Raw genomic sequence first — 22,674 nt, 5'->3', positions numbered from 1 at the left:
CACGTGTAATAAGGATGAACATGATCGTAAAAGTGATCGTGGAGGGAGAAGGATACTTCATCATTTGCTTCCAAAACTAATCTATTTTAATTTTTTTTTTCTAGTTCTGCATTTTCCTCCGCTACAAATCGAAAAACCACCCAATCGCTCGCGCAAGGTACACAGGTAAATAAACCTCTCTCAATCTCCTTCATTTCAATTTCATCTCACTCGCATTTCATTTCACTCGCTTTCACCCCTCTCGTTACAGTACCAATCTGTAACAGTTTCTCCGGCGAACTCTCCGAGTTCTAGGGTTCTTCACTATCATGGACCAGGCTGAATTAACCACCGATCAGGTTCGTTCCGATCTGATTCCTTTCAATTTGTTGTTCAATTATCCGATCTGATTGCAAATTCTCGATTGCGCTCGATTTCGAACGAGTTTTTCGGTTTTTTAGTTTCTGTGGATTGCAATGCTTTCGATCTTCCATTGATATTGTGTTATTGTTTTCTTGAAGGTTCTGAGTAGGGACATTCCATGGGAGACCTACATGTCTACCAAGCTGATATCCGGCACTAGCCTTCAGCTCTTGAGGCGCTATGATCACCGATCGGAGAGTCAGAGAGCTCAGTTGCTCGATGATGTAATTGCTTTATTTTGTTTAATTTTGATTTGAGGTAGATTTGATTTACGATTTGGAGATCGAATATTTTCTGGTCTTGAGAATTCAATTTCGTTGTGTGGCAGGATGGTCCTGCTTATGTTCGTGTGTTTGTTCATGTTTTGCGTGATATTTTTAAAGAGGATACTGTTGAGTATGTTTTGGCTCTGATAGATGAAATGCTGACAGGTAATTTGTTGAATAAAATGGCATTCTTTTTTTTGGTATCATAGTCTGTTATCAGTGACATGACTAGATAAATCTTTAAATTATCTCATATTTGGCAGCGAACCCGAAAAGAGCACGACTGTTTCATGACAATGCCCTTGCTGATGATGATACTTATGAGCCTTTCCTAAGTTAAGTATTTACTCTGAATGTGTTTTTGTTTTACATATTAGTTATTCACTTTGCTCTGGAGATGATAGAAGCTTAGTTAGACTAAATTGCAGTTTTTTTTAAAAATATAATGTGGTTGTGAGTTGTGACCATGGCGATTACTTCAGCCAAGCATATTTTATAGAATTTTTGTTTGCAGTTGTTTTATTCAGTCTATTCTCTCTTCATTTAAACCCTTTTAACTACAACATGATATCAGATCCATACCAAACTTTCTGACTTATCCCATCACTATTCTTCTGCCAAGTTCCCTATTTCTCTGTACTTCAATATAATGATTATATTTAGATTCTTTTTTCGGCCATTGCTATCACTTTCCAACCATCAATCCACGTGCCATCTTCCTGTTGCTTATTCGTCTCACTACTGGTCACGTTTGATTCATTGACACTTTCTAGTTTTGTTGAGACCAGTTTCAAGTGAGAGTGATGGTTGATTACTGAAGGGATTAGAGACATTATATTTGCAATGAAATGAAGATGAAAAACTATCTTATTTTATTTAACATTTTTGCAATGACACATAATGCTCAATCTGTACATATATAATTTAATTCTCAATTGAGATCTTTTATAGAAAATGTTCATAATTTATTTAGTTATAATATATAAATAAATATATATGTATCAGTGACCTATATTTTTAGTTTGCAGTGTCAACGTGTCCATGTTGTCCCCGGTGTCCCTGTTTTCAGTACCTCATAGGTTTTGTTTTAGTTGCAATTTTTTAAGAAGTTTTGTCTCGATTGCAGTTTGGTACTACTTGTCTCAGCTGTGCTTTGGCATTGGTTCCAACTTAGTTGCAATTTGGTATTTGTTCTGTTTCAGTTAAAGTTTGGCTGATGTTTTATATCCTAATTACAGTCCAACACTAGTTTTTGTCCCAAACACTAGTTTTTGTCCCAACGGAAATTTGGTCTTGACTATTGTTCCAGAAGTGATCTAGTCTACTGATTTTCAATATGAAGTTATATTATTTAATTACAAGCTTATGCTTAATAAGCTTTGGTGAGTGTTTGAAATATTAAAATATTTTGTAGTATCTTGATGTTACTTTAGAGTATATTAGATTATCTCATATGATTAGTTTCTTATCATAATGTATCTCAAAATCTCCCTGAAGATTAGTTTTCATATTTATCTGTTTTATATCATAGGACTATAAGTATTTATTAGTACAAGTGTCTGAGTTTAGTCTTTTTGTGTCAAATGATAAACATCAACAATTATGAAATATAGACAATAAAAAATAACAATACTGTACATCTTGCAGATTGCTTCGCAAAGGAAATTGGTTTGTACAAGAGAAAAGTTGTAAGATCCTTGCTTTAATAGTCAGGTAATATAAACATGAGGCGTTCTGACATTTTAGTTCAAAAAGTTATTGGAATTATATCAACCAAGGGGCTGTATAAGTTAATTTTTCAGTTATTGCAAAACTTTAACCTTTATTGATTGTAGTGTCAGGCCAAAAAATCAGAATGGCAATGCTTCAAATGGAGGAACATCAAATGAAAAGAAATCAATTACCTCTATCGATGATGTTTTGATAGGATTGGTAAAATGGCTTTGTGAGCAGGTGTGTAATGCTGAAACTCTTTCCTTTCACTAACCCAAATTCAGTCATTAGCTGACACTCTTGGTGTTGTAAATGGTAATATCAATTTGAGATATGCAAAGGTCTTTGCAAGAGAAATATGTTTACCTCTGAAAGAAATATTATGAGCTTGTTAGATTTAATATATGCTAGCTTGTTATATGAAGATCAATTATACTTAATAAGATTCACATTTGATCTACCAAAGGGGGTTGGGTCTTGCAAAAGATGCTTGCCCCCCCACTTGTGACGACACAATATGAGTCCTCATTGGGAGAAGTGTCCATATTTGGTTCATAAGATGTTGCTTGACGTGAATGAAAATAAATGCATGTTAAATCCAATGACATGAACAAAGTCAGTTATATATTTTTTACATAAAGAAAATAATATATGCTTATTCTAATTATTGTATCTGTAGCTGAAGAAACCTTCTCATCCTACTCGTGGAGTTCCAACAGCTATCAATTGCCTATCAACTCTACTTAAGGAACCTGTTGTCAGGTCTTCCTTTGTTCAAGCGGATGGGGTCAAGTTGCTTGTGCCATTGATTTGTCCAGCATCCACTCAACAATCTATTCAGGTAAGTTTGCTGGACTCGAAAGATATGACAAATTCTGAATAAGTATTGTACATGGGTGCATGCATAATCATAGTATATATAGCTATGCTTGTATTGCATCGGTAATAGATGGCTAAATTAAATATGCTTCATGCATCTAGCCTAATACTAATTTCTATTTGAAGAACACTGATGGAATGCCACCTGTTTGTTGGGAACTTAATTGATAATTTCCTTTGTGACAGCTTCTTTATGAAACATGTCTCTGCATATGGCTCTTGTCATATTATGAGCCTGCAATTGAATATTTGGCTACTTCAAGGACCCTTCCAAGACTTATTGATGTTGTTAAGAGCTCTACAAAAGAAAAGGTATAGCTGACTTGTTCCATTTATGTTTGCCTCATTTTTTCTTACAAACATGTTGTTCAGGTTTCTTTTTCATGGCAATATCATTATTAGTTATAATTTTATGATGGCTGTTGGCTTAAATTGTATTTCCGTTCGGTTTTATTTTTCACCCATGCCATAATATCAGCTAAATATCTATATTCATAAGTTCATTACTTCATCTGTCATAGAAATCTAATGTTACACAATTATTTTGTCTATTTTGTTAGGTTGTTAGAGTTGTTGTCTTAACACTCAAAAACTTGATGTCGAAAGGGACATTGGGTGCTCAGATGGTTGATCTCCAGCTTCCTCAGGTTGTTCAAAGTTTGAAAGCACAAGCATGGAGTGATGAGGTGAAGAATTATAACCTGCACAAATTTTTCTGTTGAAAATTTACTTGTTGAAACGTCATAAACCTATAATAATAGGAGCCATGCAGAGTTAGTGATTTTTGATGTACTTCTTGCCAATGTTGATTTATTTGCGGTCAAAACTGATTTAGTTTTGAATGTGATCATATTTTGTGATTTAATTGTGATCATTATGATAGCATTTTAATGGAAATCTCTTCTCAGAACTCATTGGAAAGAATTGATCACTATCCTCCTATTTAACTGCTTATTTACTAGACAACATATATTTGATGACTTGAAAACGTGGTTAATGAAATTGGATTACACAATAGTGATGCTTGCTACCTTAGCATTATCTGTCATCTTGCTTATTTTCCTTAACTAGCTAACCACACCATGTTTCCTTCTCTTATTTTGAAATACATTTTTGGCATAAGCATACATGAACAACATAAACATTCATACAACATAACTTGAATACACATTTGTATTGGCCTTCCAACCTCCTTTTTTCATTTACTAAGAAAGAACCCTTTCGTTTTGCTCTTACTTTTTGCTCAAATTGGCTTTATTTTAAACATAATATAACTATTTTGTTCTTCTCCCATTATCGGGATCTTACATTTCTTGAAGTTAATCTCTATTCAAGCATCTGGCTGCATTTCCTTTTGAAAGTATCTATTTCATGTAGCTTTTCCGAATTTTATATTGATTAGAAAAGTTTTCGTAGGACTTGTTGGAGGCGCTGAATTCCCTTGAAGAAGGGCTTAAGGATAACATCAAGAAGCTTAGTTCTTTTGATAAGTACAAGCAAGAAGTTCTCCTCGGCAATCTAGACTGGTCTCCCATGCACAAAGATCCCATATTTTGGCGAGAAAATATAACCAATTTTGAAGATCATGATTTCCAGGTATCTGTGTGCTATTGTTTACTTTTGTGCTTCAATTCATTTATTATTAAAGCACACTTAAAAATTTAGGCAGTGATGACAAAGAGGCATACTTGTGAATCCATACTATTTTCCTTGTTATTTCGTGGAGTATAAAAATTGGTATCTCTCGGGACTCAAACATGTTATCCCTGGTGTTCATGAGTGTAGAAAACCCGTTATGTGTTGTGTTGTTCCCTCTTTGCTTATGGGTTCCGTCAGACATTTAGAACATGCACGTTTTTTTTCCCTGAACAGTGATGACTGCATTTTTATAGCAAGAACAGAGGATTATGTATGTGAAAAACCATTAGGCAATCGAAGGAAATATTCCTGAAATGAAAGATCATTTGTTTTGTAATCTCAATTGTGCACTTTTTATCTTCTCAATAACGTTTATCTTCAACCTATTCATACTTGTTTCATCTGTTGCAGATTCTAAGGGTCCTATTAACAATTTTGGACTCATCCAATGATCCAAGGACTCTAGCTGTTGCTTGCTTTGACATTTCACAGTTCATCCAGTGCCATCCGGCTGGGCGGATCATTGTGACAGACCTTAAAGCCAAGGAACGAGTGATGAAACTAATGAATCATGAGAGTGCTGAGGTTACTAAAAATGCACTTCTCTGCATCCAAAGGCTTTTCTTGGGTGCAAAGTATGCAAGCTTCTTGCAGGTCTAGTTCTATTTCGGTCAGGTGGCCTATTATTATTATTTTATGCACTTCATTTCTTGAAGTCTCCTGTTATCTCAGAAGTAGGACCAACACTTCTCTGTACAAGGCTTATTCATTGTTGTAATAATTTATTATCTATGGTCATTAAGATTTCAGTTTGAAGCCTTAGAAAAGGTTTGATATGAGAAATAAGTATATCCTTGATATTCTGCTATTGAATAAATCAAGTTTTGTAACTTTATACTCAGTTGTGCTTTGTGGGCATGTTGAATACAGACAGATTTTAGATCAAAATTTCTTGTAAGCATGGACATGTAGTTTTTGTTTGAAAAACTAGCTACTTTAAGTTAGCTGTTTTCAAACGAATGAAAAAGTTATTGACTTATATCTTACCCGAGCATAGATCTTTTACTTTGCTGTATAGTGAAATATGCTAGTGCCTTAGCAACATCCATGTTTGAATTTACTGCAATATTTAATTTGGCTGAGTAGCACGCAGGGTTGATATGGGAGAGGATACAATATACAATTCATTTGAGGTGGGCAGTTTTGTTAGGTGCATTTGATGACAATTATTTGATGTTTAGGTTTGGTATGTGATCTTGCTAGATGTCGCGATCCTTAGATAAAAGTGGTAGCAAAGACAACTAGCCGTCCTAAGATGGGTTAGTCACTAGAAAAGTTGAAAGTAAAATCTCGTATAGAATTTCCCCTGCAATTTCATTTGTGCATGAATTGCATACTGTCAACATAAATGACAAATGTCCATTGTGTCAAGTAGTAGGAAAGCAACAAAAGAAATTAAGGTTAAAGCTATAGACAAAATCTCCTGCTGATTTTATTAATCCAACAAACTATTTTATCAACAATGTTGAATCTAATTAATACAGATTTCCTTTTCTCTTCCTTGGTGCCTTTCACTTGTTCACCAAATCTGAAAACAATGGTTTCTTCCTGCATTCAATCTCACTCTCTATTTCTTGCACTTTTGTTCTTTTCTGCCAATGGAACAAACTTCACATACCCTACGAATTCCCCCCTTTCCTGTGACACATATGTTGCATACTTTGCTCACTTTCCAAATTTTTTAACCCTCACAACCATATCTGATATGTTTGACACCACTCCTCAATCCATTGCAAGAGCAAGCAACATAAAAGATGAAAATATGGACCTTGTTCCAGGCCAACTTTTGCTAATACCTATAACTTGTGGCTGCAGTGGAAATGGAAACTACTCTTTTGCTAATATCTCACACTTGATCAAACAAGGTGAAAGTTACTACTATCTTTCAACCATTTCATATCAGAATCTCACCAATTGGATGACAGTGGAAGATTCAAATCCTAACCTGAATCCATATTTGTTGACAGTGGGAACCAAAATAGTCATTCCTTTGTTCTGTAGGTGCCCTTCAAAAGGGATAGAGTCTTTGATTACTTATGTGTGGCAGCCTAATGACAATCTTACCCTTGTAGCTTCCAAGTTTGGTGCATCACAGCATGACATAATCACTGCAAATGCAAACAATTTTGGCCAGAATTTTACTGCTGCAACCAACCTTCCAGTTTTTATCCCAGTGAAAAGCTTACCAGCTATTTCACAATTATTACACTATTCTTCAAGTGGAAGAAAGAAAAACAATCATTTTCCAATTATCATTTTCATTGGTATATGTCTAGGATGCACTATTCTGATTTCGCTGTCATTACTAGTATATGTGTATTGTTTGAGGAAGAGAAAAGCTTGTGAGAATAAGTGTGCGCCTTCTGTGGAGATAACAGATAAGTTAATTTCAGAAGTTTCAAACTATGTAAGTAAGCCAAAAGTGTATCCAGCTGGTATGATTATGGAAGCAACAATGAACTTCAATGAACAGTGTAGGATAGGGAAATCCGTGTACAAAGCTAAAATTGACGGTCATGTTTTAGCTGTGAAAAATGTTAAGGAAGACATCACAGTCACAGAAGAGTTGGTGATTCTTCAAAAGGTAAATCATGCAAATCTTGTAAAACTAATCGGCGTCTCTTCAGGATATGTTGGAAATCACTTTCTTGTATATGAATATGCGGAAAATGGATCACTTTATAACTGGCTGTTCTCTAAACTTTCCACTGCTTCAAGCTCAGTGGTTTCCCTCACATGGAGTCAGAGGTTAAACATAGCAATTGATGTTGCAATTGGTCTGCAATACATGCATGAACACATAGAACCAAGTATAGTCCATAGAGACATCACATCAAGTAACATCCTTCTTGACTCAAACTTTAAGGCTAAGATATCAAATTTTTCTGTTGCAAGAACCACAAAGAATCCTATGATAACAAAAGTCGATGTTTTTGCTTATGGTGTTGTTCTGTTAGAGTTATTAACAGGAAAGAAGTTTTTGTCTTATAGCGAAAGTAGCGAAGTGAATATGTTATGGAAAGATATTAAGGGTTTGTTTGATATAGAAGAGAAGAGTGACGAAAGGGTTAGAAGATGGATGGATCCTAAGTTGGGGAAGTCTTTTAATGTTGTTGAAGCTCTTAGTTTGTTCTCTTTGGCAGTGAATTGCATAAAAGAACAATCTTTGTTAAGACCAACAATGGGAGAAGTTGTTCTTAGCCTTTCCCTTCTCACTCAACATTCTCCTACTTTGTTGGAGAGGTCTTGTACTTACGGATCAGATGTTGAGATTATAACTGGTATGGTTAGTCCCATCTTAGCTCGTTGATTGACGGAATGTAAATTCAGTTTCTGCAGTTCAATTTCGGTATATTAGTATAGATACTATGAAAGATTGTAAGAATGTGTAAAAAGAATGAATTTCTGTTAACATACTAAGAATTATTTTAAAGTTCTGTACCTTAATTGTGTAACTTAGTGAGCAACTTCTAATAGTGTCCAATTAACATAATTTCTTTTTTTTGAGCTTAATACTATATACACATGTGTGTCAAATGACCATATCAAAAGCAAAATATTGGTACACATATGACCATGTGAGGTTGTGAGGAATGTGTTTAACCTTTTCTTTTCCTTTTATAAATTCTAGAGTTTGTAAATATTCATTTTTGTTTTGTTTTCACCACTAGTGCGTCAATCATCACTAAATCAATTAACAATTGATTTTTGTGTGTGCAAAAATGATGTCTAAATATTTGTTTATGGCTAAAATAATTTAAAACGAATGCATCCATGTAGTGTAATAATATCAAGTCAGTAACATTAATTAGAACCATAACATAGGCACATTGATATAATGATGTAGTACTTAACCTTTTTAGTACAAGAGAAGGGCTTAGATCCTCAACCTATACATGTTCTGCTATGTTGGTCACTCCTACCCTAACAAAAAGAAATTAAGAAGAAAAAGAGAAAATTTCAATCTATTTCTTTCATTTTTCAGAGACTAAAATTTCCATACTGGAAGGATCATTTTGAACATATTTGTTTCAAAAGAGTCTTTTCGCGATATGTATACTGTCTCATACTTTTTTAAATTCTAACAAAAACTTTACTCTTTTATTTATTACATTTGCACACACAGTCAATCTATTTTCCCACGCCATCAATCTCATCATCGTTTCAAGTTATAAATAATAATGTATTTTTATATCTTTATCTATTGATTTATATTCCGATTCTTCTTTAAATAACAATGCAAAAATTTATTGGAAGGATCATTTCGAATACTAATGTACCAGAAGTTGGTGAATCAAGTGTTCTTGAACTTGATGTTGCTAAAGTTGTTGTTGATGAAATTATTGTGAAAAAATATTTTATTCCTGAACATACGCTTACGTTACGAGAAGATATGTTCAAATAAGTTTGTGCTAAAACTATTATATTAGGTTTTGATATAATTATCAAGAGGTGAATCAGGTTGTTATAGAAGAAAAGCTCTTATCATATTGAATTGTGAAAGAAGTGGTGAGTATAAATAAATAAATAAAAAGTTGAAACATGATGACACTGGATATAAAAAATATGGATGTCCATTCAGGATGTGGAGATACTATATGCTAGTAAATGTTAAGAAATTTGATGTGGTGTGCGATGTACACAACTATGACTTGGATCATAAGTTAATAGGTCATCTCATTATCATTTGTTTAAAAGTAAAATTATTATTGGAATGACAATAGATATGGTTCTTCCTAAAAAAAATTTCCTGACTTTGAAAAGAAAGATACTAAATAGTGTAACAAATATTAAACAAGCTTATAATATTCGACACATAAACTACAAGGCAATAAGCTTAAGTAAAATTGAAATACAACATTTGTTGAAACGTTAGGATGAACTTAAGTATGTCTTTATCTATAGAATGTGTGATGATGAAAATTTCATTCAAGATATATTTTGGAGGCATTCAGAATCTATCAAGTTGTTTTACACTTTTTATCCTGTATTTGTTATTCAAGTGACTTAAAGCATAAGAAAAGGAGGAAGGGGGTTGAACTATGATAAAAAATAATTTAACAAAATTAAAGAAAAAGGTTGATTTTAAGAAAAGAGAAGAACTCGAGATTATGCATGTAAGAGTAAATAACATAAATATAAATTAATTTGGTTTTAAAGCATGCAACCTACTCCAGTCCCTAAGGATTGCCTCTTGAGAGTTTCATTAACAATAAAATTTTTATCACATGATCATCCCATAACCGTCTTACACCAAACCTTTATCTGAGGTTCAACTTTCAGTTACAACACAAACAAATTTACCAATAGTTATTAAACAAGCGACTCCAAACACAAGAGGAGCCGAGGGGTGTATTATAATATCTTTTTTTTTTTTTACAAAAGGTGGATTTTAAGTTATTTGATTTAAGAAAAAGGGTAGAAGAAAATATTTAGGTGATAGTGAGAAAAATACACAAGAAAAGGGGTGGGGGTGAATTGTGTATCTGGTAAATTTTTGCTTCTTAGAACAAATACTTCTGAATCTAACCAAGTTCAGATTCTGAGGAAGAGAAAATAGTAGTGGAAAGATTTAAAGCACCAAAGCAATAAATAAAAGTACACACAAAAATTATCCTGGTTTCTCTTTAACGAGAGTAATCCAATCCCCTTGTCCCACAAGAGATTTTCACTATAATTAGAACCTGATTGCAACCTACTTAGACACACCATTCCAAGACTTCCTTGCTCAATCAAACCCTGAATGAGACTTCCTTGCCTAAACACACCAGTTCAGGACTTTCTTGCTTAAGCAACCTAGCTCGAGACATCCTTGCCTAAACACACAAGTTCAGGACTTCTTTGTTCAAGCAACCTAGCTCGAGAGTTCCTTGCCTAAACGCACCAGTTTAGGACTTCCTTACTTAAATAACCTAGCTCGAGACTTTCTGTCCTAAACACACCCATTGAGAACTTCCTTGCTCAATCAAACAAAAAACATTAAGCTAGATAGAAAGATCTAAAATAATGTCATTGACACTCGCATTTACCCAAAATTCATTGACAAGAACAAGATAAATAGGACCATAAAGCATGTCAAAATATCCTTCCCAGCCCTGAAAAGAAATTATCTTTAAGAGAACGAAACCAAAAGATTCCAGTTCTTCAATATCAACTAACCTTTCATTGATGACAGTTAGATGATTTATGTCACTGCTAAGATATCTAGAAGTCATATCAAGTTTGAAGTTAAATTTTTTAAAACACAACTGAAGGTCAGAAAAAGAAAAGTGAGTTTGAGAAATAGATATAGAGCCAAAAGGTTAAACAATAAAAATACTAAACATGAGGTTGAAAGAAAGAAAGCTCGTCTGTTCCCGAAGAAGATAACAGTTCAAAAGTCTTATCAAATATATTGATATTTGTGAGTATGACAACTGTCACACTTAAGATTCTCAATACTTTTCTTACAACTTTTGAAATTGCTAGTTTTAAGTCATCAGATGATTTAAAAAACATTAAATAGTAAAACCGGTTCAGAGTTAAAACAACAGGTAAAATAACAGACAAAGGGTTAAGAAACCTGTTGATGTACAAGCATGCAAACTAAGAATTCCAAGATGGTCAAAGTGAGAGTCTGACAATAGATCATAGGTAATAAAACCTAAGAAGCATGGTCTTTGAGGTAGATTGATCTTATCCAAAAACTCCTTTAAGAATCTCAGAGACAACAACGAGGAAGCTCAAGAAGGAAGATTTACTAGAAGGTGAGGCTGATGAAGACTAGTTGGCTTATCTGGATGAGCTGATGAACAAGCCAAAAAGTTCTACTGATAGTTCCTAGATTTCTTTGAGCTCACATTGTAATAGCCTTAAAATTCAAAACATGTGATATCTTCCTTAATGAATAACACTCCTTTTTTATTATATGCTTGTTCACCAATAACTCACTTTGACAAATCCATCAAGTTAGTAGAATATGCTTAATAACCAAACAATTTAGCAAAAACATAGAGATTTAAACAGTAATAGAGAGAAATACGTAAAAGTAAAACATATTTTATTGAAAGAAGGAAGGTACATAATAAAAAACAAAACAACACATGATAAACAAATAAAGAATTAAACAGAAGAAGAGTACAATTCATCCAGAGAGACCGCCTTAACCTTAAATAGTTCATTATTAGAGGCTATTAGGAGTTTTGGTAGCTCCAACTTATCATCCCAGGTTTATGAAGTAACCTCAACCATAATTTTCACTACTTGTTGCATAAAGAGTTTAGAAAGAACCCTTCCATAAGGAATGACAGAGGACTTTCCTTCATGAAAGGATATGAGAGTATTCTTCAAATATTCAACCGTAACATAGGGAAGGTTGATCTCCACACCTGAGTTGACAAGAAGAAGTAGAAAAACCCTTTCATTAATATCTAGAGAGTCTATATTCTTGTTCTTTGGCAGAAGGATTAAGGCCAAAATTTGATACCAAACTAGTGCCAAAGGTTTAAGATTAGAAGCTTTAGATAGGTCAGACACATTATTAAAAGTAGTGCTAAAAGAAAAATAGTGTTTCCAAAACATCATATCTGGAGTAACACCGTCTTCCTCATAATTTATTGCATTTGCAATAGTAGTTGGGGGTGATGGTGATATGGACACCATATACTTTAGAAAGAATGACTTTCTCTAGATTTAGCTCTTGAACAGATGCATTCACCGAAAATTATTTGACCATATTAGGGTAAGTAGGGCCATAGAGCATATCAAAGAATGAATTCCACTCCTTTCGAGAAACAACACTTTGAAGATCAAAGCCTTGAGCCATTCTTTCTTCAAAGTCAACATGACCTTCAACGATAATAACCAACTGAATTTCCATACCAAAGTTAGTTAAAAAAGGTTATCTTAGGAGACGGTTTTTACAACAGACTATGATACTCAATCCATAATTAACCACCAAACTCTTTTAAAGAGATGTTTAAGAACATAGTGATTTATTCAGAAATTTAAAATGGATTCTTTAAACATACATCATAAGTGACAAAAAATGTTTCCGTACAACTGATAATCCATTAGCAGATATATTATCCAGAGTAGTTATGTGCGATATTTAGCAACTAAGAAGAATTCTATCTATGCTTCAGAGAAAGCAACAAGTTACTTGTCTTTTACTATCCCAGGATATTTAATTTTTCACCATTGAATTGATATTTTCCACAGGTGGACAACCTCTCAATTCTATCTCAGTACAGTCAGCATCACAAAATCCAATTTGCTTATACTCTTAGGATTTATAATAAATAATTCCCAGATTTGTTGTTCCCTTCAGATACCTAACGATTCTCTTAACAACGGTTAAGTGAGGTTCTTCAGGATCTGATTGGGGTAGCACACAAGCATAAACTGAATAAAATGTCAAATCTGGAATCAATCAGATATATAGGAGAAACAATCAAACCATGTGCTTAGCATCTGCTTTACATTCTTACTTACTTCAACCTTGCTTGAATCACTACAACAAATAACGCTTTTCATGACGAAACTTACATATCATATAGAAAAAAAACCGAGGTTTTATTCCAAGGCGCGCCATATATATATATATATATATATATATATATATATATATATATATATATATATATATATATATATACACACACACACACACACACACACATACACACACACATATTGAAAAACAACTTGTTGCCTCGGTTTTTATAAAAACCAAGGTAATATACCATTCAAGACATGCTTCAAATTCCAGCTAATTCACTTTAAGTCTTTATTTGTAAAAAAATGTAAAATAAATGATTTAACCTTTCGGTTTCTTTAGTAACTCGGGGGATAAAATAATCAGATTTTACTATAAAACACTCGCTAAACATATTTTACCCTAATGTTATCTTATTTGCAGCCAACCCACCGTCATTTGCATCATTTTTTTTAGGATGAATTACAAAACTGAAAAAAATGTTCTTCTGCCTTGAACAAAATATCTTTTTCTAGCTTTTGCAATCCATCTCAAACAATGGTGTTGATGTTTTTGTTGTTGTTGTTGTTGTTGTTGTTGAAGGTTTTGAACAACTATGATTTATCCCTAAAAATTCTTATTAATGGATTCCAAATGCTGGAAAAACATTTTTCAATTTTTGGAACACACACCTAATTAGAAGTTGGATGTTGTATTTTTTATATTCTGGGTAAACAATCTTGATATTCGGCGAAGGTTTGTTGCATACAATGTATTTTTGATATTCTAGGTAACCGCATTATAACCATTAAAAAACTTTAACCCCTCAATTTTATTGTATTTTAAAATCGAGGGGTTAGAGTAAAAAAAAAAATTTTTTTTTACAAAAATGGTTACATTGTTTACCCATAATATTAAAAATACATTGTATGTAACAAATATTGTATGAGACCTACTCATGCTCTAATTTTAATATTCTGGGTAAACAATATAACCATTTTTGTAAAAAAAATTATTTTAGTCTAGCCCCTCGGTTGTTTTAGAAATTGAGATGATATTTAAGTGTTTTGTCCCACTATTTAACGACCTTAAACAAATATTTGCCTTCCATTTAAAGGTTATTAATGCTCAAGAATTCACCATTAGTGATCCGCGTAAAACCTAAGGAACGTCCATTATATAAGTCCTCTTACGATTTTGGAAATCTAAATGAAACATATGAAACCTAAGGAAACTTAGAAAAGTTCTCTTCGATGGATTGCAAGAGCATAAATCATCTGGGTTCAAGGTTTGTTCCATTAAATTTTTATTTGTACCAAAAATATTTTAGATTTTAGATTTTAATTATCTTACCCCTTTTTTCACCATTATTAAATACATGCAAGATCCGTACATAAAAGAGTTTCCCAAAATATCAATAAATTGAAGATCCAACATATGATCTTCATGGACAATTAATGTAATATTCTTTGTAAACACTACAACGAGTTTTTGTAAATAATAAAAGTGTAGAAACTAATGACCTCTCAATTTTTATTATAAAAAATTAATGACCTCTCAATTTTTATGATAAACCGGGATAATAAAGACGCTAGTTTTTGTAAATAATAAAAGTGTAGAAACTAGGGTTCAAACCCATGCCATAATACCCCTTTACCTCTGTGTTTTAAAAACCAAGGTGTTAAGTTATTACTTTTCATGACGCCCTTCGTTACCTCGATTCTTTTGCCTAGGTAAATTGCATTTCACGTCCGACGTTAGAAGCGGTTTTTTTAGTAGTGAATGCTTGTTGGATATATTCAAGCCCTCTTCCACTTCTCACATCTTGATGGTGGAGATGGTTCCCGATCACGACGTATGGAGTTTGCATCTCCTACTTGTTGTCTTTTTTCAGCAATAATTGTTTTCTCACGTTTTTTGTGTCCCCCACGAGATAATCTATGTGGGTATTTGTTTTTATCCTTATTCACCTTTCCCGCTTCACTTTTAACCTGTTTTAAACATAGGACAAATATTAACGTCCATGGTTGTATCTATAAAATTATTAGAAAATACAAGTGACACTAACCATAACCTTCTCAGAACTACGAGACTTCACAAACTTTCTCCAAAACTTCTAGTCAAGAAAAGGATATTTCACCCACGAGCTCTCAATATTAGGCTTAGGCTTCGTAAGTAGTCACTCATGAGTCGTGACTTAAAACTCCTCTAAGTCGTACCAACATAAGTGATCCAATGTTTAAACAACTTCAAATCATCACTAAACTCAAATGTCAACTAAACATTTATATCAATAAGTATGTATTAGTGTTGATATAAAGTAAGATCAAATTAATGAAAATTAAAATTAATACCGGAACGTCTGTCCATATGCTCTTTTGTACATCAATTGTTGCATCTTTCTAATCATCTAATAATATGCTACCTTTGTTACGTCCAAGGAACGCATCATAACTCTTAAAAAGTGAAGAATAAGGACCATCAAGAATCATATAAACGACACTAAACTCAATCAGAAGTCTGACACCGACTTGCAGACTTTTGTTAATTTAGCCATAATTGTGGCACGTCTTTGTTTTTTTCTATTGTCCGCCTACAAATTGAGAATCATTTGAATTGGTTTTATTTGAATACGTAGCTTCGTTGCTACTAGATGAATAAGAGGCAGAGGCCATCTATCAAGACATAAAACAATCAACATTAGGCCACAAACATAATTCACAATAATATCATCAACACAATGGCGTTATCAACAACAGCGACATCATCAACACAATGACATCAATAAAAACAAATACATAAGCACATGAAGAATTATCATCAACAACAAATATATAAACAACAAAGACATCATCAACAACAATGACATCAACAACAACAATGACATCATCAACACAATGACATCAATAACAAGAAATACATAAACAATAATTTTATCAACATAAACAATAATGTTATCAACATAAACAAAAACTCAATGGAAAATGACAGTACTGTAGATGCACGGGGAAATCGTTTACTATCGAAAATGTGATGAATAAGTAAAAAAATGGTGTTGGCTCCTTCTTTGAGTTCCTTCTCGACAGTTAAATCGAAGGATAGTCAAGAATAAAGAACAGAAGTCGGCTCCTTCCTCGACAGTACGGAAGCACAAAATTTTGTTGAAAATGGGGTTGTTTCTTCAAGTTTGAAGATGGTGTTGTACGTGTTGATACTAGTTTTGTTTCGTTAGGGTTGCAATGGTGTTGTTTGGTTTAGGGTTGCAATGTCGTATATTCGTCAGAGGTTGAAATGACGTTGTTTCGTGATGGAAATGAAAATATAGAACTGAAGACACAAGTTAGCTAGCTAGCTAGCTCAGTTTTGTTAAAGTGAATAAATCGTATCACCATGGTTGTTAAAAAAAACCGTTGTGATATTTAATAAAATTTATAAAAAAAGCGTATTAAGCATTTAAATTTTTTAAAAAATAACAAAAAATATATCAAAACGGTTTTCTTAATCGTGGTGATATAAGATTTAAATTAATTATATTTTATAAAAAAAGCATCGGGTTTTACGCAATTAAAAATTAAAAAATTGAAAATATATCACAACGGTCAGCGTAAAGAACCAGGGTGATATTACTTTCATTTTTTAAAGGCATCTCTAAAATACCGAAGAAATCACGAATTAGGAGGCGCTGAGAATTGAACTCCTGAAACGTATGAGATATCACTACAGATGAGTATCTAAACTATGGTAAAAAAATTACAACGTTTATATATATATATATATATATATATATATATATATATATGCACTTGAAACTAAAGATATCACCATGGTTCCCTGAAGAACCGTAGTAAATGTGATGCTGTTGTATGTACTTTTTGTAATAATGGGCCTACTAGTGACCAACCTGGCCATTAACCGCTTCAACCTGGCCTTGTTCTTCTGAACGTATCTTCATTTGGGGAAAACTCTGTTGGATTAGGGCTAAAACCGGTCCGCTCAGGGTAGCATGGCCCAAGAAATCAAACATGTATACAACCTGTCAAGCATGAACCTTGTAAGAACGAAGTATTTTCCTAAGTCACGTCAAGAAGTACAATATTTTTCTTCAACATACTTTACGACCTTGTTCAAAGATTCTTAGTATATTCGAATTTCGAATATAATTACACTTCAATGATTAAAAAATAAAACAATAAAATCTGGATCATATTTTTAAGGGATCTGCTTTAAGTGTTTGCAAATCCTCTAGTGAACTAAAGTAGACATGACATGTTACTTTCTTCACTTTTCCAACTATTTCTTATCGGTTTCCTTTGGCTTTAAAGGTACAAGTACAATAGATATATGGCATTATCGAAAAGATCCATTCCAAATTCAAAACAGTAGTGACATGTTGCCAGCTTCTAACTATGCTTGAACCTATATACCTATTTTCTATCAAAGACAATAGCATTTTTCCTAAATTTTTGGCATGAATTTAACCCTTGCATTGGCTTGATCTTGGCCACAAAATACTTCGGATTTCAAATCTCAATGGGATCATAATATTTACTTTAAGAAAAGTATACAAAACATACACAAATTTCAATAATCCTTTCTTTTTTATTTGACACTATACCAAACTCACTCACTCATCACGATATATTTACGTTTATATTATATGCATTCATCTTGAAATTTTGCAATTCTAAATCTCATTTTACTAAAGATTAATATTCACTAAGCCATCATTTGATGAAACTCATTGAAATCAAGAACTCCATTATGATCAATATCAAATGCATCAATCATGACCACACACTCTTCATAAGACCTTTCATCTCCAAGACGTTGCAACATTCTTTGCAACCCTTTTGGTGTAATACAATCTTCTTTCTCTTCCCACAAAAACATTTCAAAAGCCTTTCTAAGATCTTTATCATCACCACTTCCTTCTTCACCTTTCATCAACTTAATAAAATCATTGAAATCCAACAAGTTGTCGCCGTCGGCATCGAGATATTGAATCACCCTTTCAGCTTCCACATGAGACATGTGCTCACCAATTGACCCAAAATATGACCTTAACTCATAGGCTGAAATTTTTCCATCTCCATCACTATCAAAGTGATTGAAAACCTCTCTTAATCCCATATCATCTTCATTCTTGTTATTTTTTGGTGTGGTAGACAATGAAATTGGAGATTTTGGAGAGCATAATGATGATGATGAATTGGAAGATCTTGACCTAAGTTTAAGACTTTTGTTAGAGAACCACTTGGATGGTTTTAGAATTCTAGCCATAATAATAAGTATGAAAATTTGAGAAACAAGGTTTCCTCTCTTAATACATAAAAAAATTATTAATATATTATTTGAAAGGTGACTTGAAGTTACAAATAGATAAGAGTCTTTTAATATAGTGCAAGAGTCAAATAGAAAAATTGAGATTTATAAGGAAATCAAGAATAGCTTTTGAGGGAGTTGCTATGAAATTGCTAGGGGAGCAGAGCTGAATTATGGTATTGAAGATTACGTGATCTTTCTGCTCGATAGGAAAGTGCATGGTAGTTTCCTAAGGGGTCCCAAGAAATTGATAGAACAATGTCAAGCTAATAATTATTATTAGGTGGTTTATTTTTTTCCACATAAATAGAAACATATATACACATCAGGTAAATACATTTGAGAAACTCTTAATCCACCGTTGGACTTCTTATGTACTATACGCTTTGTTAAAAATGTCCACGGTTTCCGTAGATGTATATTTGGAAGTTTTTTTTTTTTGTCAAAGTTCATTTGTTCCGTAGGTGCATCTACGGAATTCTTTCAGTTATGCATCTACAGAACAATTTGATGTTAAACTCGCGCCAGACTCTTCTCCTCCTTCATTCTTCTCTTTTCATCTTCTCTACTCAATCTCTCTCAACCTAAAATTATCAAACTTCTACCAAACTTCATTGTTTTCTCTCGAGTTCGACAGTGAACATCAACAATAACGATCAACACATTCCAACTCGTTCTAAACTCAATTTAATCGATAAGTTTTTGAGTTTTTGAGTTATTTTCGAGTATTTCCTGTAGTTTCATTTGAATATACTTTTAGGTGAAGAAATCATTAGGTAGTTTTATAAACATAGTTTAGTGACAATGTATGTATTTTTTATGTGTAAAACGGATAATCAAGCCACCAAAAATAAGTTTTTAGAATGTTGGAACAGTGACAGACATTGTTGCGTATTTGGAGCTTCAGAACGTTTCCTAGGTGCATCTACGGAACAAATGAAATGTTAGGTAGTTCCGTAGATGCAGCTACAGAATAGACCAAGTTTTTTAAAATGCTGGGTGCTTCAGTAGATGTATCTACAGAAGATTTCCATATTTGCACCTACGGAATTGAAATTAATTTTTTTATTTTGTTTTTATAAGTTAATTGTATCTAATCCGACTTTATTTGTAATACAATGCAGACGCTATGGCCGACCAGTCAGATGACTTATACGTGGGAGGATTGCACAACAGGTCTTCGTGCGACGTGCATGGATGTAGGTAGTCTCACAGATGACAGACGGATCTTCCGTTCCAACAGATGTACCTAACACCTCTGTTCCAGTAGAGGTGACAGATGGGGCCACGACGCAGACTTACCTAGACCATAGTGGACAGGGGCTTTCCATACCTACTTCTTCATCCCGAAGGCGTCTGGATGATGGTGAGGGTTCCTCACATACGCCCTCCACCCGCAGACGTCACCGAGATACTTCTTCTACTCCTATGCCACCTCTGGCCGATGGTGGATCTCCCGTGCCACCTCCTGATGGTGTTGACCCGTTGCACGAGGAGGCTGATGTGCCTAAGGCGCCTGTGAGCTACCCAGGGGTCCTTCAGATTTATCCCTGTTGACAGAGTATGTAAATCATACAGCCAGACATGTCTGGAACAAAGAGGTAAAATTTCTTAGACTTATTACTTTTTAGTCCTGAATGGAAATTTATTATTTCTAACTTTGCTTGTTAGTAACAGTGTTTTCTTTAAAAAATTTCAAGAAAAGGGCTTCCCCGAAGTTTTACAACCACGGGCGAAAGATTTCATCTCTGGAACAGCTTACAGAGTCGTGATTTCAGAATGTCCTCACAACTTCTAGGATGAAAGACCTCTATCAGATCGGGTACATCATTATACACAACAAGATGCTGATGGAATTTGCAGAGAGGTGGCACCCATAGACGTCGTCACTCCATCTGCCTCATGGTGAAGTTACCATCACTATGGACGACATCGCATGCCTCCTGTATATACCTATCCGGGGTACGCTCCTTTGTCACAGTAGGATGATGAAGATGGAAGCGAGGGAGGCTCTGATTGAGGAGCTCGGGGATGATCCTGAGGATGCGCTTGAGGAGGTGGAGAGGACCCGCGGCGCACACGTGAGGTTTTCCTTCTTGACACAGAGATTTGAAGCTGACCTACATGCGACACAAAAGGATTTTGGTGACTCAGTTGGGGTGGAGATACACAGACATTGAGTTCTTAGGTTTTACTTCTTATTTTTGATCGGTACTCAGCTGTTTGTGGACACTAGCTCCTCCTATAAAGATGTAGCTTACCTGAGGTACTTTTTGGATCTCGCATGGATCCATGAGTACAACTGGGGAGCAACAGTACTGGCATACAACTACTCGAGACTCATGTAGGGATTCCTGTGGAAGGCAAGGACTATGGCAGGAAGATGTTCACTCTTAGTGGTAACAATCTTATATCCTTATACTTTTTCTCAAAGTTGTTCATTCTATTGTCGTAGTAATGTTTGATCCCCGTGTTTTTTATTTTCATTTCAGGGTTGAATATTACAGCACTTCCCTATGATCATTGGCTGGGGAGAAGTAACTGGGCATGCCGCGTGCTAGTGCCTTTGTCCCCTCAGAGGGCTGCTGAGGAGATCTACTATAACTGCTACACTGATCACTGTGAGATGGTTCCGTGGGATGACGTTGCACTATATTCAGTATGGTTGGCATGCATTTCGACCATCACAGTTAGTTATCTTTTGGAGCGCGTCATACGGCAGTTCGGGTATTGCCTGACGATCCCTCGCCACCCTTCTGTCCCAGCTCCTATCGGGATGACCCGTCGGTAGATAGATGAGGCATTTGCAGACTTTGTGCATCACATGGTTTTGGACAAGGCTCGGGCGACTAGGGCAGAGGTAGACTGGAGTTGTGTCGACGGGTACATCACTTGGTATTTCACGGTGTCACACCCCTACATGATCCCCACTATGGATGGATCACCACCCAGGCCAACTCATCAGGAGATATTGGAGACTCTTCAGTCTTAGTTGGACCACACATAGTGTGTTCTTCCTCGCTGTCGTGAGATACTTGAGATGGCGCAGGCAGACATTACAGTGGTTTCTTCCCTGAGGGGTTTGATCACAGGTGTATATTGGATAATATCACGAGGGTGGCATATGGGGCATTTTTGTACCGTAGACATCGTGCCTGAACGGGTGGGGCATTTGACGGTAGATGCGGAGTATCTGATAGACGACATGGTGGATGGAGAGGCGGGGCCAGAGACAGAGAAGAGGAGGAGGATGTTGTCCGACACACACAGTAGTGATCGTGCTGATTATTTTGATGATTGTATTTTTATTACATTTATGTACTTTATTTTGATTATGTATATGACACTATTTGGATTATTTATACGATATATTCTTTTGGTGTACTATATTACATTGCCTTTAAATTAGACTACTTTGACGTAAAAAAAAAATTGGAGTTTTGGATTAAAATGTAGTTGACGCACTAGCGACACTTTCCTCTATGTTCAAAGTGACCTGGCCAAACCACGAACCCTGGATAACGGTTAGACACTTTGATGAGCCTGCTTATTGTCTCACAATCGAGGAACAGTCTGACAACAAACCTTGATACCATGATATCAAAAGGTACTTAGAGAAACAGGAATACCCAGAGAGCGCCTCCACAATTGATAAAAAGACACTAAGGAGGTTGGCATCTAAGTTCTTCCTAAATGGTAATGTCCTATACAAGCGAAACTACGATTCAGTGTTGCTAAGATGTGTGGATAAGGATGAGGCCGGAGAGATCATCAAAGAGGTCCATGAAGGAACCTTTGGAACTCATGCAAATGGACATTCAATGGCAAGAAAAATATTAAGAGCAGGGTACTACTTGTTGACAATGGAGGCTGACTGCTTCCAATATGCAAGGACATGTCATAAATGCCAAATATACGCCGACAAAGTACACGTACCGC

General features: G+C 34.6%; 3 protein-coding genes across 4 annotated transcripts; 2 read left to right on the top strand and 1 right to left on the bottom strand.

Annotated features, from left to right (window-relative positions):
• Positions 1-14: 14 nt before the first annotated feature.
• On the top strand, positions 15-5,846 carry LOC131627949 (V-type proton ATPase subunit H-like). 2 transcript variants are annotated; one of them, XM_058898804.1, is made up of 12 exons: positions 15-165; positions 251-338; positions 501-626; positions 731-833; positions 932-1,004; positions 2,316-2,381; positions 2,504-2,621; positions 3,061-3,222; positions 3,447-3,572; positions 3,821-3,946; positions 4,677-4,856; positions 5,310-5,846. In XM_058898804.1, the coding sequence occupies exons 2-12, from the start codon at positions 309-311 to the stop codon at positions 5,556-5,558; spliced, it is 1,359 nt and encodes a 452-aa protein (XP_058754787.1). In that variant the 5' UTR covers positions 15-165; positions 251-308; the 3' UTR covers positions 5,559-5,846. The 2 variants fall into 2 exon arrangements, with proteins under 2 accessions (XP_058754787.1, XP_058754788.1); XM_058898805.1 differs by having other exon boundaries at positions 103-165; positions 267-338.
• A 130-nt stretch (positions 5,847-5,976) lies between these two features.
• LOC131627948 (serine/threonine receptor-like kinase NFP) lies at positions 5,977-8,391 on the top strand. Its single transcript, XM_058898803.1, has one exon. The coding sequence runs from the start codon at positions 6,421-6,423 to the stop codon at positions 8,266-8,268; it is 1,848 nt and encodes a 615-aa protein (XP_058754786.1). The 5' UTR covers positions 5,977-6,420; the 3' UTR covers positions 8,269-8,391.
• A 9,364-nt stretch (positions 8,392-17,755) lies between these two features.
• LOC131627939 (probable calcium-binding protein CML41) lies at positions 17,756-18,848 on the bottom strand. Its single transcript, XM_058898796.1, has one exon. It carries the CDS (start codon positions 18,691-18,693, stop codon positions 18,130-18,132), a length of 564 nt encoding a protein of 187 aa, XP_058754779.1. The 5' UTR covers positions 18,694-18,848; the 3' UTR covers positions 17,756-18,129.
• Between the last annotated feature and the right edge of the window lie 3,826 nt (positions 18,849-22,674).

This window comes from Vicia villosa, unplaced genomic scaffold (genome assembly GCF_029867415.1).
Source record: "Vicia villosa cultivar HV-30 ecotype Madison, WI unplaced genomic scaffold, Vvil1.0 ctg.000416F_1_1_1, whole genome shotgun sequence".
Classification (NCBI taxonomy): domain Eukaryota; kingdom Viridiplantae; phylum Streptophyta; class Magnoliopsida; order Fabales; family Fabaceae; genus Vicia; species Vicia villosa.
This window is presented reverse-complemented; position numbering and strand designations above follow the sequence as displayed.